General features: G+C 41.7%; 1 protein-coding gene across 4 annotated transcripts in view; it reads left to right on the top strand.

The window, feature by feature from the left end:
• The window catches only part of NOD2 (nucleotide binding oligomerization domain containing 2), a 216,183-nt gene that overhangs the window by 179,153 nt on the left and 12,208 nt on the right, over positions 1-24,822 (top strand). For all 4 annotated transcript variants that reach the window (XM_068261577.1, XM_068261576.1, XM_068261574.1 and 1 more), the window contains exons 4-9: positions 3,252-5,055; positions 9,159-9,242; positions 15,197-15,280; positions 17,575-17,658; positions 17,743-17,826; positions 19,776-19,859. In XM_068261577.1, the coding sequence (XP_068117678.1) occupies positions 3,252-5,055; positions 9,159-9,242; positions 15,197-15,280; positions 17,575-17,658; positions 17,743-17,826; positions 19,776-19,859 (2,224 nt within the window). The remainder of the gene's footprint in view (positions 1-3,251; positions 5,056-9,158; positions 9,243-15,196; positions 15,281-17,574; positions 17,659-17,742; positions 17,827-19,775; positions 19,860-24,822) is intronic.

Here is a 24,822-nt window from a genome sequence, read left to right as displayed (position 1 = left end):
GGATCACCTCCGTCACCTTGTGCAATGACCAACAAATGGCACGCTCACCTGGCTGCAAGGCTGTCCCGCCTCATAGACAGCAACTTCGCTTAACGGTAAACGCTAGACTCTCTTATGGCTCATACACACGTGGCACAATTGTCGCCACAAACACGTGCATGTCTGGGCGACAGTTGCCCCGTGTGTATGAGGCGCACACCCCGAACTGTCGCCGGAGACAGCAGTTGCCGTGCGATTGAAAAGTTCAGTCGCCGGCAACTTCTGTCTTCGCAACTGTCGCTAGTCCGCCACGCATACTGCATGTGTATGTGCAAACTAGCGACAGCTACCCACAGCCAGAAGAGAGCTTCCGGCGGGGGGACGAAACTTTCTGCGACAGCTTCCACCGCATCTCTGTCCATCTGTGCAATGTGTGTACAGCTGCCGCACAGAAGGACCTGGCAACAAACTTTTTTTTTTTTGGTCTCTTGTCTGCTTGCAACTGCAGACATTTGTGCCTCATGTGTATGAGGCTTATCAGTCACCCTCCTCTCATGTATTCATCATCTCAAAAACAAGGGAATTAAAACATCATAGTGCAGATCAATCTCACAAGAGCTGGGGCTACCACAATATACCACACACGTTACTGCTCACCCTTTAGAACCGCTGCCCACTCTCACAGACAGCTGTCTCAGCTTAACACGTGTGTCCCGGTAGCACCACTCTCTTATTGTTTCATATCCAATGACAAGCTCAGGCAATATCTAAGGACTAAAAACCTTAAATAGTGTAAAACCAATGGTTTATTGGATAAAAGGAAGAAATATACTCACAAACATGTGATAAGCCCTTTTTTATCAGTATTAAAAGGACCAGAGGACGTCTCCTCCAACTGCTGCTTGTCACTTCCTGCCCTCAGCTCCGCCCTACGCGTTTCGTCATTCAAGTCATCAGGGGCCCCTGATGAGTTTGAAGAATTATGTATACCATTTTATGATTAGCAGCTGAGGAATATTATGTTTTTATTGCTAGACTAGTGTTAGGTATTCCTCGAGGGGGTACCTCACCGCCGTGGGGAAGTCCAGTAGGGAATAATCTGTGCACATATTCTTTACTGAAGCTATATTAAAATGCCTAGCACTCAAAACAGGCAAAGGGGGTTTGCCTGTTTTGAGTGCTAGGTGTTTAACCACTTTACCCCCGCGCGTACGGATTTCTCCGCCCCTTTTTCCATCCTTTCACCCCCAGGGACAGAGAAATCCGTACTCTGCGCACTCCCGCCGCTGTCCGCGCTCCCGCTCGTAAACACGCCGCCCGCCGCTAGTAAACACGCCGCCGCCCGCTCGCCCAGAGATCAACGAACGGGAAAATCCATTCCCGTTCGTTGATCTAAGCCCCACAATGATCTGCTGCCGCTCGGCTGAGCAGCGCGATCATTGTGAAAAAATAACAAAGTCCCAGCCTCTTTCTACTTCCTGCAAGCCTCCGGAAGGACGCTTGCAGGTCGCATGAAACAAATTGGTAATGTTGCCATCTTGTGGCCAAATAGTAAAACTACACCCTAACCATTTTTTACACACAAACTTGTTTTACACAAAAAATTAACTCCTTACCTCCCACACTCCCCAATTTTTTTTTTTTGTAATTAAAAAAAAAATAAAAAAATTACAATTTAAAAAAAATACATAAATAGTTACCTTAGGGACTGAACTTTTTAAATATTTATGTCAAGAGGGTATAACACTGTTACTTTATAAACTATGGGCTTGTAATTAGGGATGGACGCAAAACTGAAAAAAATGCACCTTTATTTCCAACTAAAATATTGGCGGCAAACATTGTGATAGGGACATAATTTAAATGGTTTTATAACCAGGATAAATAGGCATATACATTTAATGGGTTTTAATTACAGTAGCATTCACTATTTAAAAACTATAAAGGCTGAAAACTGAAAAATAATAAAAAAAATTTCCCACATTTTTTCCTATTTTCCCATTAAAACACATTTAGAATAAAATTATTCTTGGCATAATGTCCCACCTAAAGAAAGCCTAATTGGTGGCGAAAAAAACAAGATATAGTTCATTTCATTGCGATATGTAATGATAAAATTATAGACGAATGAATGGAAGGAGCGCTGAAAGGTGAAAATTGCTCTGGTGGTCAGGGGGTAAAACCCCTCAGCTGGGAAGTGGTTAATATAGTCCAGTTACTGGAGCTCTGCGCATCCATGCAGATAAATCATTCAGGTAAAACTTCTGTTTGAAAGCGCTGCCATCTCTCCCGCTGTGCAAATTTAACGTAAGTATACTAGTGGCTAGCTGCATTCATTGCTTCAAATCTACTTTCAACATTTTTACATTAGAATTAGTACATCATTTGCATCTGTTTTGCATTCAAGGCATGTATTTAGCTCCAGTAGGGCTTTTGCACTGCCCCTGTTGGTCTACATTTCAGGTGCAGCCTTGAGCGCTGTCATTTATCTGTCTGTATGGCAAACAGATCGATCCCTCTCTGATCTGAATCCGATCAGAGCGGAATGAAATGCATTTGTGCTCTGCACACAGATTTCCAATAAATTTCATAATTAAATCTATTCAAAATCTATTAAGCTTCAACATTGAACTGTTCAATACAGTTCAATTCTATGGGCCATCGATCTACTGCCACTTTCAGTTGACCAACATTTTCAGTCTGATCATAATTTTTATTGATCTTTTTGCCATAAATCAATCAAAATCATGATCGATGCGGCATGTTGTGCTATAGCGTTCCAGCAGGTCCAATCACAGTGATTGAATCTGCCGTGAAAGTTGGTCTGCTTAAAATGGGATTTAAGTCCCTAAACTGACATTTAAGTACCCACTCTTAGATACATAAAAGAACATTTAAAACCATTCCCTCTCTTTAAACGCGTTTACTTTAAATGCAGAGAGCATTGTTCTGCTAATTTTTGTGTGTAATTTTTGCCGGTTAGAAGCTTGCTGCCTGGTCTCTTCACTCTGCTCCCTCTCCCTCTGTTCCTGAAGTGACTCAGCCATTGCCTAGGCAATGTATCTATTCAGCAGAGGAGTGAGGGGGTGCAAAGTGAAGAGACCAGAGAGAGAGCTCATCCTGGCCGGCAATGATTACATTTGCCAATTAGCAGAGCATTGCAAACTTGTTTTAGTCTCTGCATTAAATGATCTTTCAATGAACTTAATTTGAAAAAAATGCATATTGTACAAATTTTACATTAGAAATTAATTTTACTTCTTTTTTCTTAGTGTGTCAGCCATTTCACCAGAAATTGAAGAAAACAGTGTCAGCGCAGACAAAGTTCCTTAATACTTACGATGGAAGAGAAAACGTTTGTCTGGAAGACGTCTATACAGAGAGTGTTTTGGAGCTACCAAAAAGTAAAAATATATTGGACCAAGCTCAGGGCTCCCAGACCACCCTGGATCTTCTTGACATTATTGGTAGTCATGGAATAATCAACAAAAATGCAGACACTATCCTCATACTTGGAGATGCAGGTAGTGGCAAAAGTACATTGCTTCAACAAATCCAACATCTATGGGCAAGTGAACAAGCATTCCAAAAATTCAGTTTTATTTTCCCTTACAGCTGTAGAAGGCTATATTGCATAGCAAATCCAATTTCTCTGAAAACGCTTCTTTTTGAGCAGTGTTGCTGGCCTGATAGACTTCAAGATGACATCTTTCAGTTTATTCTAGACCATCCCAGTCAAGTTCTCATTATGTTTGATGGATTTGATGAGTTCAAATTTGCCTTCACGGATGATAAAAAGCATTGCTCTCCCTCAGAACCTACAAGCATCGCAAGTATTGTTTTTAACTTAATTCAAGGAAATCTGATGAAAGATTGCACGAAAGTAGTCACCAGCAGGCCTGACGCCGTGAATGCAGCACTGAAAAGCTACATCAAAAAAGAAATCAACTTGAGAGGGTTTTCAGAAAAAGGAATTGAGACTTTTATGGAGAAACATCACAGCAGCAACCCCAACATATCTAGAGACATCATCAGCTTAGTTAAAACGAGTCCCTCTCTTAATGGGCTCTGTCATATTCCAGTCTTCTGCTGGATCGTCTCAAAGTGTCATCGGGAGCTGATTAACTGTGGCTACAGAGCACAGCAGACAATGACTGGCATGTACATGCTGACTCTGAAGCATTTTCTCTTACGTGCCACATCAAACTTGAGGCAAGCACGTAATATTCTGTCTGAACGAACAGATTCAATCAAGCGCCTCGGCAAGATGGCAATCAGTGGTCTCTGTAAAGGCTTATATGTGTTTTCTCTTCGCGATATTAGTGAAGCAGGAATTACAGATGAAGATCTATTATTGGGTTTTCTTGTTGTCTCCAAGAACTTTTCAGATGCTCAAGAAGCTTTTCTGCAGTACTTTGAGTTCCTTCATATCACTTTCCAATGCTTCTTTGCTGCTCTTTACATAGTAATGAGTGATGGTGTGGATCCATCTATATTTGTCCAGTTATTTAAGTGGCATAGAAAAGAAGTGTGCACGTCGTTTTCCCAGAGACTTCCTCTGTCATGTTTACAGCCTCTCTTTCAGAAGCAAAATAGAATTCTGTTACACAACATAGAAGTTCGTAATCTCCAGATCACAGCCTCATTTGTATCTGGTCTCTTCTCTGCTGCACTGAAAACTGTATTGGACGAATCCTGGCATCCAGAAAAATTGTCCAAGAAGAATAAAACTGTTGAACAATGTTTAGCTAAAGCAATCCAGAAGCACTTTAAATCAATCCCACCAGCTTTACAGTACGAGAAGAAAGCTATGCATGCTATGCCTGAGTTCGTTTGGCTCATAAAGTGTCTTTATGAGATGCAAGACATCAAATTGGCTGAGAGAGCTGTACAGGATCTTGCAGTTGATCATTTAAAAATGACTTATTGCGGCATTGGTCCTGCTGAATGCACAGCATTGGCTTATGTGCTGGAGCACTTGAAGAACCCTGTTGGTATACAGTTGGACCACAATTCTGTTGGTGACACTGGAATTGAACAGCTAATACCCTGTCTTCATATCTGCCGTGCTCTGTAGTAAGTTTGTGCTTCTATTTAATATTTTTGTATGGATACACTCAAAGAGCTGTAGAAGATGTATAATGGCCAGTTCACATGGGCATCCCGTAGTGTCTCAGTATGCTTGCTGGAAAGCATTTAGCAGCCTTCAGCGGCCCACATCTTTTTTCTGCCCTGCATGAGGATATGGAGTAACCACCCTGGAAGCTATATGTTGCTTCCAGGATTACCTATGCACTGAGCAAATGAAGGGAAAAATAAGAAAGATCAAAACACAGCTTTTGTGCAAACGATAGAAAACCGTTGTAGATGACGGTACTGGCGCTGCCCATTCATTTGAATAGGCAATGCTTAATGACTAGTGCTGTGGCTGGCATTAAATGACGTGCAAGCATCCATGTGAGCCTGCGCTAAAAGGGGACCCATAACAATAAGAACAATGATTTAGGATACTCATTTTTATGTTAATTAACTTGGCTTCAGCATCAGCATGTTTCTTATAACTATATTTTTCTGTATAATTATTGTTACCCCACAGTCCCAGTGATAATTAGCCTAGGCCATGAAATCACAAAGCCTTCTGCCCCAGAGCACTCTGGAAGATCAACTAACTTTACAGATGAGGAAAAAAAAAACTTACCACAATCATTGATCTTGCCAGCAGTAAAAATGTTGGCATCACTGATAAATTTAAGAACTTAAAGTGAACCTAAAGTGAACCAAAAAAAATGAGATTAACTCACCTGGGGCTTCCCTCAGCCCCCTGCAGACGATCGGTGCCCTCGCAGCCCCGCTCAGATGCTTCTGCACCCGCCGGCGAACACTTCCGGTTTGGCCGTCACCGGCCGACAAGCATGGGAACGCGAGTGATTGTTCGCGTTCCCAGCCTGTATATCGCCCCCTATGCTGCTATTGCGGCAATCTTATAAATTATATAACTCTGTAGGATTTCTAACCCTTCCTCCTCTGTATCCTTAAAAATTCCATAACATTAAGCTGCAAGGGCTCCATTTGTCACCTAAAATGCTACTGAGTAGAGCAAACTCGCCAGGTCTTTGCTGGTGATAACAAGCAGTTATTTATCGCTTCCTTATTCCCCCTTTTTTTTTTTTTCCATGAATACACTTCATTCACTTTACCAACACAAACAACGTTTACATTACCGCACCACACCACACAGGAGGCTGAAAGTGGTGAATTCACTGCCTGTCAGCTACCCCCTGCAATAGCTGGTTGCTTGCTAGCACTTGGCACAGGCAGTGGACAGATGGCCAACACATGGAGTCACATCTGTGCCCGTCTGCAGCTTTGCTTGGGCGTGCCATGTTTTTTTTTTGTTATTGGGTAACTACTGCTGACATGCATGGGGTCGTCACAAACGCTGACAATTGGATATGAATGAAATTGTAGCCAAAAGGCACTTAGTGACCAGCAGTTGGAAGGGTGTACAGAAGGATATGAGATGATTGGTTGATTTAAAATATTTAGAGGACCACTAAAAATTGTAAAATATAAAATACATGTTCACACATACTTATAAGAAGCATATTTCTTCCAAAATAAAATCCACTGTTAATTATTATTTCCTATGTCACTCTCGCTTATAACAAACTGTAAAAATTGGACAGATATGACAGGTTTGGACTAGTCCATCTCCCATCTCTTATGGGGGATTCCCAGGATTTTCTTTATTCTTTACTAAAGCACTCCAGGGAAAGGATCTATACAAAGTCAGCCAGCCTCCCTACATTTCTTGCACACTATCTTGGCAGTTGAACTGAGCAACTGCTGTTCAGTAAGTGTTTCTGAAAATAAAGAAAAACTAAGAGGAGATGGACTGGTCCAAAACTTGTAAGATCTGTCAGATTTTTACTGCCTACTGTACGCGACAGCAACAAAGGACAGGAAAAACATTTTTTTTAGTCTATTTTACTATGGAACAAATGTACATTCTATACACATGCATATACACATTTACAATTTTACAGTGGTTCTTTAACCTATTTTGGTTCCTGGACGTAGTTCTTACGTCCAGGAACCATGCGCGCGCTCCCGCGGCCAATCGTGCACGCGCACTCCCGGCCGCGGATTCGGTAGCCAAGGAATCAAGGTATCGGGCTATGGAGCCCGATCACTGATTCCTCTCCCCCGCTGAAAAAGCGACAGCTTCTCTCGGAAGCTGCACCTTTTCTGGCCGTTCCCTTCCCGATCTGTCACTCTAAGCGCGTGCTACGCTTAGAGTGACGTCATGTAAACAAACTCATGGCCGCCATCTTGTGGCCAAAAAGTAATACTACACCTGAAAAAAAAAAAAAAAAAAAAAGAATTAACACACATTTACATTATAAATCTATTGTTTACCTCCCACCCTCCCAAAAGTACCCAAATAGAATGTTTACTATTAAAAAAAAATCCATTACAATAAAAAAAAAAAAAACGGTCTAAACTTTTTAAATATCAATGTAAAGATGAAATATTTCTATATTTTTTTTATTTTAAACTTGTAAATAGTGATAGATGCAAAATGGAAAAAATGCACCTTTATTTCCAAATAAAATATTGTCACCATACATTGTGATAGGGACATAATTTTAACGGTGTAATAACCGGGACATATGGGCAAATACAATACGTGAGTTTTAATTATGGAGGCATGTATTATTTTAAAACTATAATGGCTGAAAACTGAGAAATAATGAATTTTTCCATTTTTTTCTTATTCTTCCTGTTTAAATGCATTTACAGTAAAGTGGCTCTTAGCAAAATGTACCCCCCCAAAGAAAGCCTAATTGGTGGCGGAAAAAACAAGATATAGATCAGTGCATTGTGATAAGTAGTGATAAAGTTATAGGCTAATGAATGGGAAGTGAACATTTCTCACGTGAAAACGACTGAACCTGAATGGGTTAAGCAGAGTTCAAATTTTTTACTTTGTTACAGCATTTACATTACTGGTATACATCTGCCCTACGTACATCTAAAATTAATACAATTTAAAGTGACACGTAAGCGGAAAAAACCCAAAACGTATGATATAATGAATTGTATGTTTAGCACAGATAATTCATAGAACATTAGTGGCATAGAAAAGTGTCTCATTGTTATTTTTAGTTATATAGCTTTTTTTTTATCACATTGCATCATTCTCTAATATTTGCAGTTTACAAACTATACTCTGTATTTTAAACTATGATACAGGGCAGGGAAGTTCAAAGGGTCATTAGCTCCGCAGTAAAACCTTAAAGAGAATCTGTACTCTAAAATTCTTACAATAAAAAGCATACCATTCTATTCATTATGTTCTCCTGGACCCCTCTGTGCTGTTTCTGCCACTCCCTGCTGCAATCCTGGCTTGTAATTGCCATTTTTATCCAGTGTTTACAAACAAGACATAGCAAGTGATACGCTGAGGAGCTGAGTGTGAGTCATACGGTGTGCAGGGGGCCTGGAGAGGGTGTGTATAGCTTCTAGCCAATCACAAGCAGCACAGCACATTCCACACATTCCAGCCTCAGCCCGACAGAGCCAACAGAGGAGAGAAGATTAGATCATATAACAGAGATAATACAGCCACTGTGAAAATAGGAAAGGGTGCAGTTAGACAGAGCACATTAGAACAGGTATAGGAACTTATAGGATAGAAGAAATAAGGCTGAAAATTTAGTTACAGAGTCTCTTTAAACAAACAAGAAACGGTGAGAGACAGGTTGAGATAAGTGCTTCAGAAAAGAGCACTGCACTCTGACTAAATTAGTCGGAGAGCTCATAGAAGCTCTTTTGCATAGATAACTGACGTTTCTTAACTCTTCCTGTACTGGGGTCAATGAGACTCCTATCTGTGCTACTAATGTTCTATTGCTTAGCTGTACTACAAATACAATTAATTATCTCATAAGTTTATTTGCACTTCAGATTCCCTTTAAAGGTGCAAAAGTTTTATGTGTGCAGCCTTTATTTTAACTGTGTCATATGTCTGTTATGCAATAAACTCAATGAAGCAAGCATTTATAAAATTGATATGAATGTTATAAAATTGATATGAATGTTATTTGAGTGCAAGTTGAACTTGTTTTGTCACTTGTCAGGCACATTAACCCTCAGCAAACCTTTTCTGCTTGTAGTTTAAGAGATAATAACATCACTGACAAGGGACTCAAAAGCCTTATGGAGCATGCATTAAAATGGCCCAATTTCCAAAAGATTGCGTAAGTACATGTGCCATCAAAGAAAATGTGTGCTTCTATGCATGTATCATGCCTCATTTACAGTTGTGCATTTTTATCCTCACTTGCTTTGCATACCTCCCAACTTTCTGAAATAAGAAAGAGGGACATTTAAAGAGGAACTCCAGCCTACATAACATACTGTTATTAGGTTACATTAGTTATGTTAATTAAAATAGATAGGTAATATAATCTCTTACCCACCCTGTTTTAAAAGAACAGGCAAATGTTTGATTTCATAAGGGCAGCCATCTTTTTGGGTGAAAGGAGGTGACAGGGAGCATGAGACACAGTTCCAACTGTCCTGTGTGCTGATCACCCCTCCCAGTTGCTAGGCAAAGTGAATAACATAGGAAATCCCATCATGCTTTGCACAGCATCAGGGAAAAAACGCCCGGGCAAGTCTCTTTGATGGGTGGAGCTTAGCTAAAAATGCAGCTAAAAATGATGCTTTGGTAAGAAAAACAAAGTTCTGATGCTGTGAAACTGTTAAAGAAACACCAAGCCTTTTCAGTTCTGCTGAGTAGATTTTTAGTCCAGAGTTTCACTTTAAGCCATGCCCTTGTCACACCCTAAACACACCCCCAGCACACCCTTAATCACGCATACCATAAATAAAGATCTCATAAGATAAATATGATGTTTTATAATTCAAACCACACTGGTCCTTTCTATCCTGGTTCATTTTCCTTTATATAACCATCTGAAATATATTAATTTAAAGGATGGGAATAAAATATAGAATCAATTAAACACATTTTTCAGTCGAAAAATACATATATTTACACTGATCTGTACATTAGTGCTGAAAGAGGGATACATGAGAAAGAAAGAGGGACAGAGGGATTGAGTTCCCAAAGAGGGACTGTTACGCCAAAAGAGGGACAGTTTTAAAACCATAATACTTGGACTGCACAAGCTCTCATGCCAGTCATCCTAATGGATCCCCCATACACACCTCTTCACACACACAAAAAAACCCTGCAAACACATCCACTGTGTGAGTGAATTAAATGTATGCGCTGCAGCTGCACTGTGCACCAAAATTGCTTCAAGAACTGATGTTGGCCACACTAAGACAGTTCAGTCCCGGGACCCATACCTTGAGAAAGGCCGGGATTGGCCGAAACATGTTGGTAGGCAGAGCTTAGGATGCCGAACTCACTCTGCTTGCAGTCCCTTGTTTGATCCCCGCTAACTAGCCACGTGGGTGCGGGTGGATCACGGGACAGGGACACGCACATCAAGGAAAGGGGATCCCCTCACCGTGCAACACTACCTGAGACTCCCGCGTGTTGTGAGTACATATTTGGGATGTATAGGACAGCTGTCTGAGCTGCGGTGGGCAGAAGATAAGGGGCGCTCAGCTCAACCAGACACTCACAGCCAACCTTTTCTGTCCAAATGTTATGCTGAAGTGCTGCAGCATTAACTGTGTATCCATCTATAGCAGGGGTAGGGAACCTATGGCTCGGGAGCCACATGTGGCTCTTTTGATGGCTACATCTGGCTCACATACAAATTAGTAGGGGTTGATTCACTAAGCTACATTGCTCAAGCAAGACAGCTTAGTGTGGCAGCGTAAATAAAATGTTCAAAGTAGGTACGCTACTGCTGTAGCATGTACTACTAACTTACTCGTGCTACCCCAAAACGAACGGCTGCTCCAATTGTCCCACTCTGGCTAAAGTGCCGGGATCTCATCCTACAAAGTGAATCAACCCCCAAGTCAGCTAGCTAATTGTACAAGCTGTTAGTCAGTATTTATCCTGTCTGGGAAATTGCTCATGTTGCTGAAACCCAAGAGAAGCAGAAGATTTGTCTGACATCTGACACTTCCACTGCCCTGTGTACATATCACCATGGCAACAGGGACGTGAGCCCTCTGCTGCGCATGCACACTGTCCCAGTTTGAAACATATAGTATGGCTCTCACAGAATTGGATTTTAAAATATGAGGCGTTTATGGCTCTCTCAGCCAAAAAGGTTCCTGACCCCTGATCTATAGACTGCATGCAATGTGTTTACATGTGCTGGGGGCAATTAACTAGCTTGATGCTACTAACTACTGCTGGATACTAAAGGTGCGTACACACGCTTGATTTGCTGGAACGACAGGTCCGTCGGACCCTCCCGCTAGGCGGGCGTTTCAGCGATAGTAGAGCGTGTGTACAGTCTGTCTGCAGACTGATAAGGCTGTTTCTGAGCGATCTGCTGAGCGGATCGTTCAGAAACAGTGTTATCAGTCTGCAGACAGACTGTACACACGCTCTATCGCTGGAATGCCCAACGGACCCCTCGTTCCAGCAAATCAAGCGTGTGTACGCACCTTAAGGCTCACTGCTTGCTATCTGATTATTGCTGGACTGTTAAGCTCAACCAACTTGCTATCTTCTTGTGGTCAACTGCTGTGCAGGGGCGTAGCTAGGGGTGGGCAGGGTAGGTCATGTGCCCCCGGGCGCTGGGTCCCTAGGGGCGCCCAGCTGTGACCTGAGGTTTTTTTTATATATATCTTTATTTAATTATAGCGGAAGTGCAGAGAAGAGGGAGAGCAGAGGGCACAGCGGTGGGGAAGGGCAGACATCCACCCTTCCCTAACCTTGGGGCTCCCCCTCTCTCTCGCTCCCCTCTCCAGATATGAGGGGCGGGTGACAGAACACTTACCCTATACACGGCGCATAGAAAGTTCTGTGCTCCACTACTCTGGTCTAGTCTAGATCAGAGTAGCAGAGCACAGATCAGTCTACTCCTCCGGGAATAGAGTAAGTGTTCTGTCGCCCGCCGCTCATATTTGGAGGGGGGACCAAGAAAGAGGGGGAAACCCAAGGTGAGGTAAAGGGGGGGGGGCGTCCGCTCTTCCCCACTGCTCTCCCTCTTCTCTGGGCTCCCGCTGGGGGGGGGGGGGCACCTGGCTACCTATTCTGGTAATTAATATACCCCTGGCTACCTATTTTGGGGATTACAATACCCCTGGCTACATATACTGGGCACATATACCCCTGGCTACATATACTGGGCACATATACCACTGGCTACATATACTGGGCACATATACCACTGGCTTCATATACTGGGCACATATACCCCTGGCTACATATACTGGGCACATATACCACTGGCTACATATACTGGGCACATATACCACTGGCTACATATACTGGGCACATATACCCCTGGCTACATATACTGGGCACATATACCCCTGGCTACATATACTGGGCACATATACCACTGGCTACATATACTGGGCACATATACCACTGGCTACATATACTGGGCACATATCCCCCTGGCTACATATACTAGGCACATATACCACTGGCTACATATACTGGGCACATATACCACTGGCTACATATACTGGGCACATATACACCTGGCTACATATACTGGGGACATATCCCACTGGCTACATATACTGGGCACATATACCACTGGCTACATATACTGGGCACATATACCACTGGCTACATATACTGGGCACATATACACCTGGCTACATATACTGGGCACATATACCACTGGCTACATATACAGGGGACATATACACCTGGTTACCTATTCTGGGGACACCTATAGGCCTGGTTTACTGCCACTGGGGACACCTATAGACCTGGTTACCTATACTAGGGGTACCTATTTTGGGGAATAGCTGCCAGATTATATGTATGTTGGGGTAACCACTGCTTCCGGATTACGTCTATTTTGGGGAACCACTGTCATATTATCTGTATTCTGGAGGAACATCTGCCTAATTACATGTATTTTTGGTGGAAACACTATGGCAGAGCTTAAACTTCCCTGGCAGACCTTTTACACCACTGCTAAGGTCATGTATATTTGGCTCCACCCATTACCATACCCACATTCTGTTGCATGGTCACGCCCCTTTTTTGGTGGGGCACGCATATTTCTCCCCTTAGAGGGCGCATTAATAGTCTTTGTCCCCGGGCGCTGAAAGCCCTAGCTACGCCTCTGCTGCTGTGACATTGCAAGATCTAATTCCAGTCTGCTAAAACGTTATAGTGTGGATCACACAGACCTACAAATCACTATCTGCAACATTCATGCAATCGCAGTTACTGGACTGAACTGTCTTAGTGTGGCCAACATCAGTTCTTGAAGCAATTTTGGTGCACAGTGCAGCTGCAGCGCATACATTTAATTCACTCACACAGTGGATGTGTTTACCGGGTTTTTGTGTGTGTGAAGAGGTGTGTATGGGGGATCCATTAGGATGACTGGCATGAGAGCTTGTGCAGTCCAAGTATTATGGTTATAAAACGTTTTTATTTTGTGTAGTGATCATGGGTACGGTGACCAGACATCCCGCTTTAGCCGCGACGCATCCCAGATTCAGGGTTCCCTTTCCCAGGCTGCGCTATGTCCCAGTAAACGTCCCGCTTTTAGACGCGGGACGTCCCGCCCTCGGGACTCTGGCCACCGTCTGATTGCATTAACTGGCCGCGGCGTCTGCTGAAATGTTGCCCAAATTGCGTTTGTTTTCTGCTGAAATGTTGACCAAATTGCGTTTGTTTTCTGCTGAAATGTTACCCACATTGGGCTTGATTCACAAAGCGGTGCTAACCTACTTAGCACGTCTAAAGTCTTTAGACGTGCTAACCAGGGTGCTGAGTAGGTTAGCACCGAATTTCTGAGTCAAATCGCGCACTAAGTACCGTGCGCAAAGTTTTGCGCGCGCAAAGTCCCATAGGCTGTAATGGGCACTTCGCGCGGAGCGCCCTGTGCTCTGTGCAGTGCGCGCGTAAAGTTTTACGTGCATAAAGTTTTGCGCGCATAGAGTTTTGCACGCGAAAAGCTCATTTAGACGTGCTAAGGGGGTTTTCACAGGCGTGCTAACAGTTAGCACCGCTTTGTGAATCAAGCCCATTGTGTTTGTTTTCTGCTGAAATGTTGCCCAAATTGCGTTTTTCTGCTGAAATGTTGCCCACATTGTTTTTTTTCTGCTGAAATGTTGCCCAAATTGCATTTTTCTGCTGAAATATTGCCCACATTGCGTTTATTTTCTGGTGAAATGCTGCCCACATTGCGTTTATTTTCTGGTGTCTGGGGTAACTGTTGCTGCATTTATTATTTAATGGTCATAGTTGGCTATATTTGCTGCTTTGGGGTTACGGTTATGCTCCGCCCATACGTCATGGCCACGCCCTACATCTTGCAGCATGTCTGACCGATTCATGCAACCAATTTCAGACAGATCAGGCATGCATTTGCCGGCACCGATTTTCATCTGATTCAATCATAATAATCAAATCAGATGGCTGATCGGCTGCCAAGTTGCATGATATATGGCCACCTGACGTTTACCACACTAGGCAAATTAGGATTTGTAAATGCAATTGGATCTGTTGATGAGGAGTGTGCAATGGAGGGAAGATACTAGTGTACTCACATGAATATTTTTACCATTGAATTTCATAAGTCTCCAGGGTCTCAAGGGCTAAGCGCTTGTTACATTTGTTAAGCCAAATTACACTACTCTGCAAATTGAAGGGTTAAGCTAGGTGCACGTGATGCAATTTTCTGACAGATTTGCTGTCATGATTGATTTTTTCCAACATGTCCGATCTGATTTCCAATCCATTTTTTGATAAATTTTCCATTCACTTCTATGAAAAATCGTTCGAAAAATTGATCGTAAATCAGATCAGATATGTTGGAAATAATCAATCTGACAGTAAATCTGTCAGAAAAATGTATTGTGTGTACCTAGCATTAGACAACTGAGGAGCACTGGAGGGGGCCAGAGGTATGAAGGGGGGAGAAGAGCGAGCCCACAGGGTCATGATTGCTATTGTTATGCCCCTAGTTTTGTCCTGTTTGCATAGTAGGGAGTTTTGGAACACCATTCAGGTAAAGAATTAATTAAAAGGAAAGCACTCCTCCTGCTCTAATTATGAATCTGATTATTTTAGACTGTTCAGCAATGGGCTGACTGATGATAGCATGACCTCCATTGCAAATCTTCTGAAGGAGAAGCAGAACTTTGTATCATTAAGGTAAGAATGTTTTCCCTTTTTTTCCATACTTTTAAAGATGACCATTGATGAAAAAATAATCTTTTGCAAGTCCCTGAAATGCAAACCTCTCTATTACTATTCATTCACCCATTTACACGTAATTCATTAGATGTCAGAAACTCCGCCCGACCATTTCCCCCCGAAGTCTTCCAAAGCTCTGTGGCCACCCGTACCCAGCTCAGCAACCACCAGGTAGGTCACAGTTGCCAAGCTGGGGCAGAAGACTATACAAAAAAAACCTTCACTGCAGTTTTGTTGAGAAAAGAATTCCTAAAATCTAATTTAATATTTTTTTTTATTATTGTATTTATAAAGTGCCAACAAATTATCCAGCACTGAACAATAAATACATACAAAGGTACAAAGGATGGCAGATGTAACAAGGTTATTCAGCATAGGACAAAGTTATACAAGGCAAACCGGGTACAAGATACATGATCATGCGATTATGGGCTAGTTAGGTAGCTCCAGTAATTAAAGTACGAGGCGGTCATGAGAAAGCAGCACACAATCATGTAGAATACACTAGGGAAAGGAGAACCCTGCCAACGCCTTACAATATAAGGGGGGGATATACACACTAGGCAGTCGTAGGTATTATTTGGCCGCAGGGAAGCTGGGCGCAGGGTGAGGCAAATGACAGCTCACCCTGCTGGTGCTCAAATTCAGCGTACTACTATTCTCTCTTCAAGTTGTAGCAACTCGGAGGAAGATGTAATTCAGGGTTTGGCGATCAACGGATCCTTGAATTACCATTGTGCGGGGCATGTAGCATAGTACTAGTGCTATGGCTGCACCCAGCTTCGGCGTTGGGTGCTAAAATGACCTGATTCACTAGGTAGGACTGTAGAATAAGTATTCAGCAGAGTGATTTACTGTGTGGTAGGGGGTGGATCTACAGTCAAAATATACTCTCTGCTTATGATTCTGTTATGATTTACCTGGGGAGGGGAGTTACCCTTCAATCAGGGGTCTAATTAGACTGAATAGCCCCCTCCATTTACATACAAGTGCAGCCAATTTGCAAGAAAGTATATATGTATACAGTATGCTGAAAAAAACCCTCCCCATTCCCTTACAAAAGCCGACCCCCGCAACCTCCTCCTGCCATGCAGAGTAGTGCAGGGAGCGGTTGTAATATTTACCTGCTTCCAGGCATTGCAGGTCTCCTCCGTGCATCACAGCCCAACACTTTCTGCTGCCATTTGTTGGCTCCCAGTCATGTAGTCAGAAGGGGCTGAACAAACAGATGGAGTACGAAGGACAGAATACATTATAACAGTAAGCTATATTAATATAAAGGCTGGGCTCACACTGTCTCATGAAGAGTACGGTGTTTTCTCAAGCTTTCTGTGCATCTAATACTTAGGACCATATGCAATTCACTTTTTCCCCTGAGTTTTCTCCTAGGTGATATTTTCAAAACTTGTAAATAAAATGCCTTTTACATCCCCAGCAAACAAACAAATACTCAAAATAACGTGGACAGTACTCTTTCACTACTTTTTGGTACTTTTTCCAGTGCTAAAAAGTTAATTTATATTTAAGATGAAAAATTCTCTCCTAGGAGAAAACTCAGGAGAAAAAGTGAATTGCATATGGCCCTTAATGTTCACATTGCCTAATTTACTTCACTTCACTTGCAGCATCTGTTTAGCACTTGCCTTGAGTCTGCAAATGAGAAGCTCAAGGATTAAAATCGGATTTTGGGGTGCCCCAGTCACCAAACAGTGCAAACGGTGTACTGGTGCAGTGGTTGGCAAGAGGAAAATTTAGGACCCTTTCAGGAAATTATAGCAGGCTGCAAACTGGAATGGGAAGGTCATTTTCAACATTGTTGGATTACAAAAAGCATTGTGCAGCAATGATGTAATGATGCAGCAACTTGTAATAAAAATGTACATATATATTAACCGGCTCAGGACTGCGTATTGCAGATTCTATGCCGCAGCTGCTGCTCCCTAACTCTGATGCGGTGTATAATTTATGCCGTCAGTTCCAGTGGTCCCAAGCCGATCATTTTCTCGCACAGCCACTGATTCGGCTGTCATGTGACAGCAGAGCTTCGTCTCTGTCGATAAGGAGTCAGTTGCATTGGCTCCTTACCAGGTGATCACTGTAAGCCTATCATAGTGATCACAAACAAAGGGGCCAGACACTGCCGATCCTAAATGAGTTAATGAAAATACTCAACATAACATGACAGCCATGCATTGGATGATTTTAACCTTCCAGTATTTTCTTGTAATATATTTTTATGGCTTTGCCCTTAGATTGGGTAATAACTCCATCACTGAAGTTGGTGGGAAGATATTAGCAGAAGGACTAAAGGAAAATCAGTCAATTAAATACTTGGGGTAAGTACTAGATAGCACTTGTAAACAGTTTACTAATGTCGGTAATTGTATAACTAACTTGTACTCTGACTGCTTCTCTTTCAGACTCTGGGGAAATCAAGTGGGTGATATTGGAGCAAAAGCTATTGCAGATGCGCTACACAAGAACAACTCCATGATATGGTTTAGGTGAGATGATAATATACAGTACATTATTCATATGACTTATGTGTGTATAGAAAGATTACATGGCGTGCAGAGGTCAGTTATTAAGCTGCCACGTAATAAATTAGCAGCTTCTGAATCTTATTAGTCCCTGTCTGGTTCTGGTTCAAACCCTGCAAATTTTCTGGTTATCTCTGGGGGAGAGAAGCTAGAGATTTAATAGTAGACAATGTACAATCTATCTTCTATAGAGTTAAGGTGGCCATACATCAGGCGACTTGGCGATTATTATATTCGGATCAGATGAAAATTGTTGCCGCCCAGTGCATGCCTAATTGACAATGCAACTAATCCCGGGCTGAAATAGGTCACATTAATCGGTTGGACATGCTGCAAGACGTTGGGCCATCGTGGTCGGTCAGGTGTGGCGGAAACAGCAAGCAATATTGGAACAAGCATCAAAACTCCTGGCACCTTTCACCTAATGTATAAATGTATATGTATGTGCTTTTATACATTACCTGTCCTGTGTCGCAGTGCCTGTCCTCTTCCGAATCCACCGCTGATCGTTACACTTCCCATACATGCTGCCGACGCATAGCACACCAGCATGCATATGACGTCACACGTGCGCCACACAGGTCGGGGTGTATATGGAAGAGTGGCGGATATGAAAACGGACGGGCTTCGAAGACGGACACAGGACAGGTAATGTATAAATGCACATGCACATACATATACATTTATACATTATACCCTGCCGCGGTGAGGCAGTGAGCCCGGCCAATTCCAGAGAGCTTTCATGCTGAAATTGATTGGGAATTGGCTTGCGGTGTATGGGCAGCCGAAAGATCTATCTCTCTAATCAGATTTAATCAGAGAGAGATTAGGCTCTTGGTCAAATCTGCCCATCATCGCTAGATATATGGCTACCTTAAGGAGACAGTAATAGCTAGGGGACTCACATTCCTATAAAGGGTTTTGTTCTATGTTAAATGCTGATAAGTGAATTGATGTGGAGTATTCTATTGGATAAGAGGCGAGTGCAATAGAATGTATATATGATGTCTATGGTTTTATTTTTATTTTGTACTGGAAATTGGCGCTAAAAAAAATTAATTGTACAATGTTAATTAGTGCAATGACAATAAAGATTCTGATTATGAGAGTGTCTAAAGCAGAGGAGAGTGGCCTGAAAGTGTAACATGCTGATGACCGATCAAGAAAGAGGACTATAGAGTTATGCTGGAGAACCTGTTAAGACCAATGACAATTTTGGTAAAGACTATGCTAGCGGGCTGACGGCCAGTAATTAAACAGGGAGTTAGGAGACAGTTACTTTTTAGCAGATGTTGTTCTATACAGTAGTGCTTTAAAATGTCTACTTTTTTATGAGTGTGACCTAAAACATCATCTGACTTTTAGGCTTCTTACACACATTTGCTTTTTTTAGCCATGTGTTGCGGCAAGGCGATATGACGCGATCTGCGTGGACACCAGAAGTGCTCAGACTGCACTGTCTAATGTCCCCATCCATGCATTGAGATTCACCATGAAATTGCATGGTTGCCGATTAATTCCCTCAAACACACTGCAACGCGACTCCATTCATCATAATGAATAGAATCGCAATTGCATTGCCAAAAATCTGCAACGTGCCATATGTTGTGATGTTTCCCTGATGTGCTCAAGTGGGCAAGGGGCCTTAGACAAATCCTAAAAATATATGATGAAAACTTAGTTTTAAGCATTTTTTTATATTTGGTCTGGTTTGCGAACAATAATGAACCAGTATAGATGCACCGTGTAGATGTACAGTACATCTGCATGTAGCAAAAGTAAATGAATTCTTAGGATTATCATATAACTTGAAGGAGAAATTCGTTTTATTTTAATCACTGGAATGACAATAAGGTGTGACTGAGAAAGAATGTGGTGCGTTGGTGACCATTGTTTTATGTCTCCATTTTCAGCTTGGTGGGTAACAACATAGGAAGCATTGGAGGTGAGGCGTTGGCTCGCATGTTGAAGGAGAATACTGTGCTAGAAGAACTCTGGTTGGTATCTGTCCTGAATTCTGGCCCCATCTTACTGATCTAAGATATAGAAAATGTCATCTATATTATATTTCTGTACTCATTGTCCTATGACACACTTTTTATAACGCAAAACAGAATGAATATCTGGTGTTACAGGACTAGACAGCAGGTATTAGTTCAGGAACGTAAAGACTGTATAGACCCAAGAGAATTTAAATACACATCAAGTGGAGTGAGACTTAAACAGCAAATTCAGTGTAAATTTTACATTCTACTGATCTTCTAATATAAAGGTATAACTTGCTTGCGCTAGCAATTCGGCCAACATTGGCATCCATTTCCACGCAAGAGGCTGTAAATCCCGGAGGCGTGCATGGCACGGCTGATGGGAATCGTCTGTGTACCCGCAGACAAGGAAGTGCCGCCGCTCTCACAGCCGCCCGCCGGCACAAGTGGACACGGCCCTAAGGGTCTTGGTGTACAGATTATTGTGCACTGCAGGATAATTCAAATGTATCATACTGTATGCTTGAAAAAAATGGGAAACTGAAATAGGACTGAGCTTGGGAGTGCATTTTATAGTCCCATTTGGGAGACTTGTATAAACATGTTTGTCTTAATATTGCACCTTGTCATCTTTTCATTTCTTCTGTAATAACAAGTTCATTTTTATACTGAAACCCAGAGACATCCTTGCACAACACATTTCAACACCAACTTCCCTCTGCTTATTCTCAGCACTTACACTGAGTAAATAAATAATTCACTTCCATGCAGACAACCAAATGTTACAGTTCACCATCATTATTTGCCCATAGTGATCAGTTCTTAGAATATCTTTGCATTGTAAAAAGATCCCCTTTGAGGAGGGAGGCGAAAAGGCTTTTCAAAGGCTATTTAATTACCTAACTTACCTAACTGCTCCCAACCACATAAACATTTTTAGGTTGCAAACATTCATTAAACCAAAGCAATACTAATGAATATGTTTCCATAAAGAACTGATGAAACATCCTTGCAAAATATATCATGCAACACATGGTAATAAATGGAAAGGCATGGTTGGTAATGACTCACTTTAAACTAGTATTATTATTATTATTATTGATTTATAAAGCACCAACATGTTCTGTGGCGCTGTACAACGTAAGAATCAAACAAAGGATACATAATACAGACGATGGTATACACCAATATAAAGAATTGGTAAAAAATACAGCACTGGTAATTACAGTGACAAAAGTAACATGATGAATAAAATCTACCACAAATTAACAAATTCCTAGACAAAAAAAAAAAAAAAAGTGTGAGAGCCCTGCTCTTGCAAGCTTACAATCTAAAAGAATGAGGGGAGGGGGGGGTGGACAAGAGGAGGGGGAAGTGTACAATAATGATACCTAGAGGCAGTGTGTTTTTAGGTTATCTAGTGAGGAATGCAACTTGACCTTAGGTCAAAGGGAGAATGGCCTAATACAGAGTGTATGGTTTTTGGAAAAAGTGAGTTTTGAGGGAGCGTTTAAAGATATCAAAGATATCAAAGGTTGAAGAGTCACAGATGTGTTGTCGAAGGGCATTCCAGAGGAGGGCTGAAGCACATGTGAAATCCTGTATATGTGAATGCAAGGAGTAAATTCTAGAGGAGGACAAAAGGAGGTCATGTGCAGATCTGAGACTATCACAGAAGTAATATTTTGTTGTTTCTGCAGCAATAAAAACATTCATAATTAATATCAGGACAAATAAGTTATAAGGCACCTGAAATAACCTGCACCTCATAGAACTACTGTAACATCAATGGGTATGTTAATCAATTTACCATTAATCAATGTGAAGTTAGTGAACTCCATCAAAAATCAGTATGTAGTCCATGAGAAGTCTCTAAAACAAAAATTGAGAACCGCGTCTTGTTTAGTAATTAGATCAACGTATATAGGAAGATAAGTGATGACTGGGTACTCGCGCTGTCATAGATGGCCTGAGAGGTAGCCAGCCAATTACAAGGTATTTGAGGATGATGAGCCTTTCTCCACTCAGATGCAAGACAAAATCCCAGGAACTGTCACGCTCCAAAAATAAGGGAATGGGTAAAAAGAAACTCAACCTACCATCACAAGAGGGCTACTACAGTAATTACTATTGAAATGAAGTGCCAGGATTTTATGATTTTTAATTAAAATTATTTAAAAGTGGTGGATTTATCTCCTCAATAGACAATCCACAGTAAGGGTTAATTTACTGAACTCTCCATTCAAAACGTTCCGTTATAATTTTGGACAGAGTAGAGAAGGAAGAGGACCTGTGTCAGACTATCACAGGCTGCGCTCATGTTGAAGAATATTTCCCATATATTACTAATGGGGACACACTCAAACATTAATTCATTTTTAGTAAAGGTGGTGGGTTTACAGCTTCAGTCATTTCTTTGCCTTTTCTGTGGCTTTACAAGGAAGATTCCCATTGTTTTATGTCATGGTAACAGGGGTCACAGAGCACAGGAAACATCAAATTATTATTTTCCTAATAAAAAAAAATGATAAAATGTTGCCCATTTTAAGTAGGACTTTACCAAAATGTCATTCAATTCACTATAGTGGTTCTTTAACCGCTTCACTTCAAAGGGTTTTTCCCCTTAAAAAAAAAAACAGAACAATTTTCACCTGTCAGGGCCCTTTCCATTCATTTGCCTATAACTTTATTACTACTTATCACAACAAAACAATCTATATCTTGGTTTTTATCTTTTGCCACCAATTAGGCTTTCTTTCGGGCATACTTTTTAAGAATTATTTTTTTCTAAATGTGTTTTAACAGGAAAAATAAGAAAAAAATGGAAAAAATTTATTCTTTCTCCGTTTTCAGCCATTATAGTTTTAAAATAATACTTGCTAACATAATTAAAACCCACACATTTTATTTGCCCATTTGCCCCGGTTATTGCAATATTTAAAATTTTTCCCTAGTACAATGTATGGCGACAATATTTTATTTGGAAATAAAGTTGCTTTTTTTCAGTTTTGTGTCCATTCCTAATTTCAAGCCCATCATTTATAAAGTAATGGTAATATACCCTCTTTACATACATATTAAAAAAAGTTCAATCCCTAACCTAAGGTAACTATTTATGTATATTTTTTATTTGTAAATTAAAAAAAATATTTGGTAACTATTGGGCAGTGTGGGAGGTCAGAGGTTAATTTAAAATACAAAAATAAGGTAAAAAGGGATTCTTGAAAAAAAATGTAGATGTAATTTTACAATTTGGCCAGAAGATGTCCTCGTAGATGACTATTAGTACGCAAACTGGAAGCACTGCGTGGATGGTCTTTATGAATGAAGGCGCCGTCTAATAGATGGCGGCGTTCATTTACACGGGGACTTAGATCAATGAATGGGAACTAAGTTCCCATTGATTGATCTAGTGGCTACCAATTGGCAGTAACGAGCGGCTGTAACAAGCGCAGGGGGGGCGAGCAAGAATGCGCATCGGGGAGGGACGTAGTAGCTACATTGAGTAACTACGTCCCTGCAAAATGCCATAACTATGTGCAGGGATGCACATAGTTATGGCATTTTGCAGGGTCGTAGTTACTCGTCCCAGGGGAGGGGAAGTGTTTAATGGAAAATGCTGGAGTGTCTTCATTCACGTAATATAGTTGTCTGGAGAAAGGAGGCAGGGGATTGCAGCTAGTAGAATATTGGTAAAATTACTGATATTCTACTACTTAATTTTGATAGTAAAATACTGATAATCTTTTTCTATTTTACTATGACTTTACCTAACCCTACTCTCACATAGAACCCTCCCTCTACCGATGCCTCACCGCTAACCCTCCCTTTACCAATACTTAACCTCTAAACCTCCCTCTACTAATACCTAACCTTTAACCCTCCCTATAACTATGCCTAACCTTTAACCCTCCCTATAACTATGCCTAACCCTCAACCCCCATCGGTGATGCCTAACACTAGACCAATGGTCACGTCTAACATTTCATCCCTTCCGGTGTCTCCTGACCTTAACCTACCCCCCCACCCTTGCAAAGCTGCGATTTGCTGCAATGAATGGAAATTTGGCACATGGAGGTGCCCAATAAAATTGCGGATGCCGAGGCTTCCTGCTATGCAAATTGCAGCATTACATAGTGGGAGTTCAGGAATTTCTGTTCAATGCTGCAAATTGTGGCTTTTATAATGAGCACCCTTCTTTCCAAGGCCCCTTTTTCAGGGGTCGGTAGTGTTTTGTTAATTAACATACTTAAAGCAAACCTGTGAGTAGAGATGGGCCGAACCTCAGATTCTAGGTTCGCGAACCTAGACTTGGGGATGCGAACTTTGAAAAATAGAAAAAATGATGCTGTCCACAAAAATGATGGAAAAGATGTTTCAAGGGATCTAACACCTGGAGGGGGGCATGGCGGAGTGGGATACATGCCCAAAGTCCCAGGGAAAAATCTGGATGTGACGCAAAGCAGCGTTTTAAGGGCAGAAATCACATTTAATGCTAAATTGCAGGCCTAAAGTGCTTTCAAACATCTTTTATGTGTATACATCAATCAGGGAGAATAATTAGAGTTCTGCTTCACACTGACACACCAAACTCACTGTGTAACGCACCGCAAACAGCTGTTTGCGTAGTGACGGCCGTGCTGGACTGATGCGCAACATGGCCAGAGTGCAGGCCGTGGCAGTTTTCCAGCCCATATGGTCGCCGGGCTGTGGTAGCTCAATGATAGAACAGTAGTGACTGTCCAGCTGATCAAATTTGGTCTGTCCACAATGAAGCAACGACTTTATTATCTTCTTGTATGTAGGTAGGCATAGGTAGGAGTCCCAGTATAGGTAGGTAGGCATAGGTGGGTGCCTCAGTATAGGAAGGTAGGCATAGGTAGGTGCCTCAGTAGTTAGCTAGGCATAGGTAGGATTCCCAGTATAGGTAGGTAGGCATAGGTAGGAGTCCCACTATAGGTAGGTAGGCATAGGT

Source organism: Hyperolius riggenbachi, chromosome 11 (genome assembly GCF_040937935.1).
Source record: "Hyperolius riggenbachi isolate aHypRig1 chromosome 11, aHypRig1.pri, whole genome shotgun sequence".
NCBI classification, from domain to species: domain Eukaryota; kingdom Metazoa; phylum Chordata; class Amphibia; order Anura; family Hyperoliidae; genus Hyperolius; species Hyperolius riggenbachi.
This window is presented reverse-complemented; position numbering and strand designations above follow the sequence as displayed.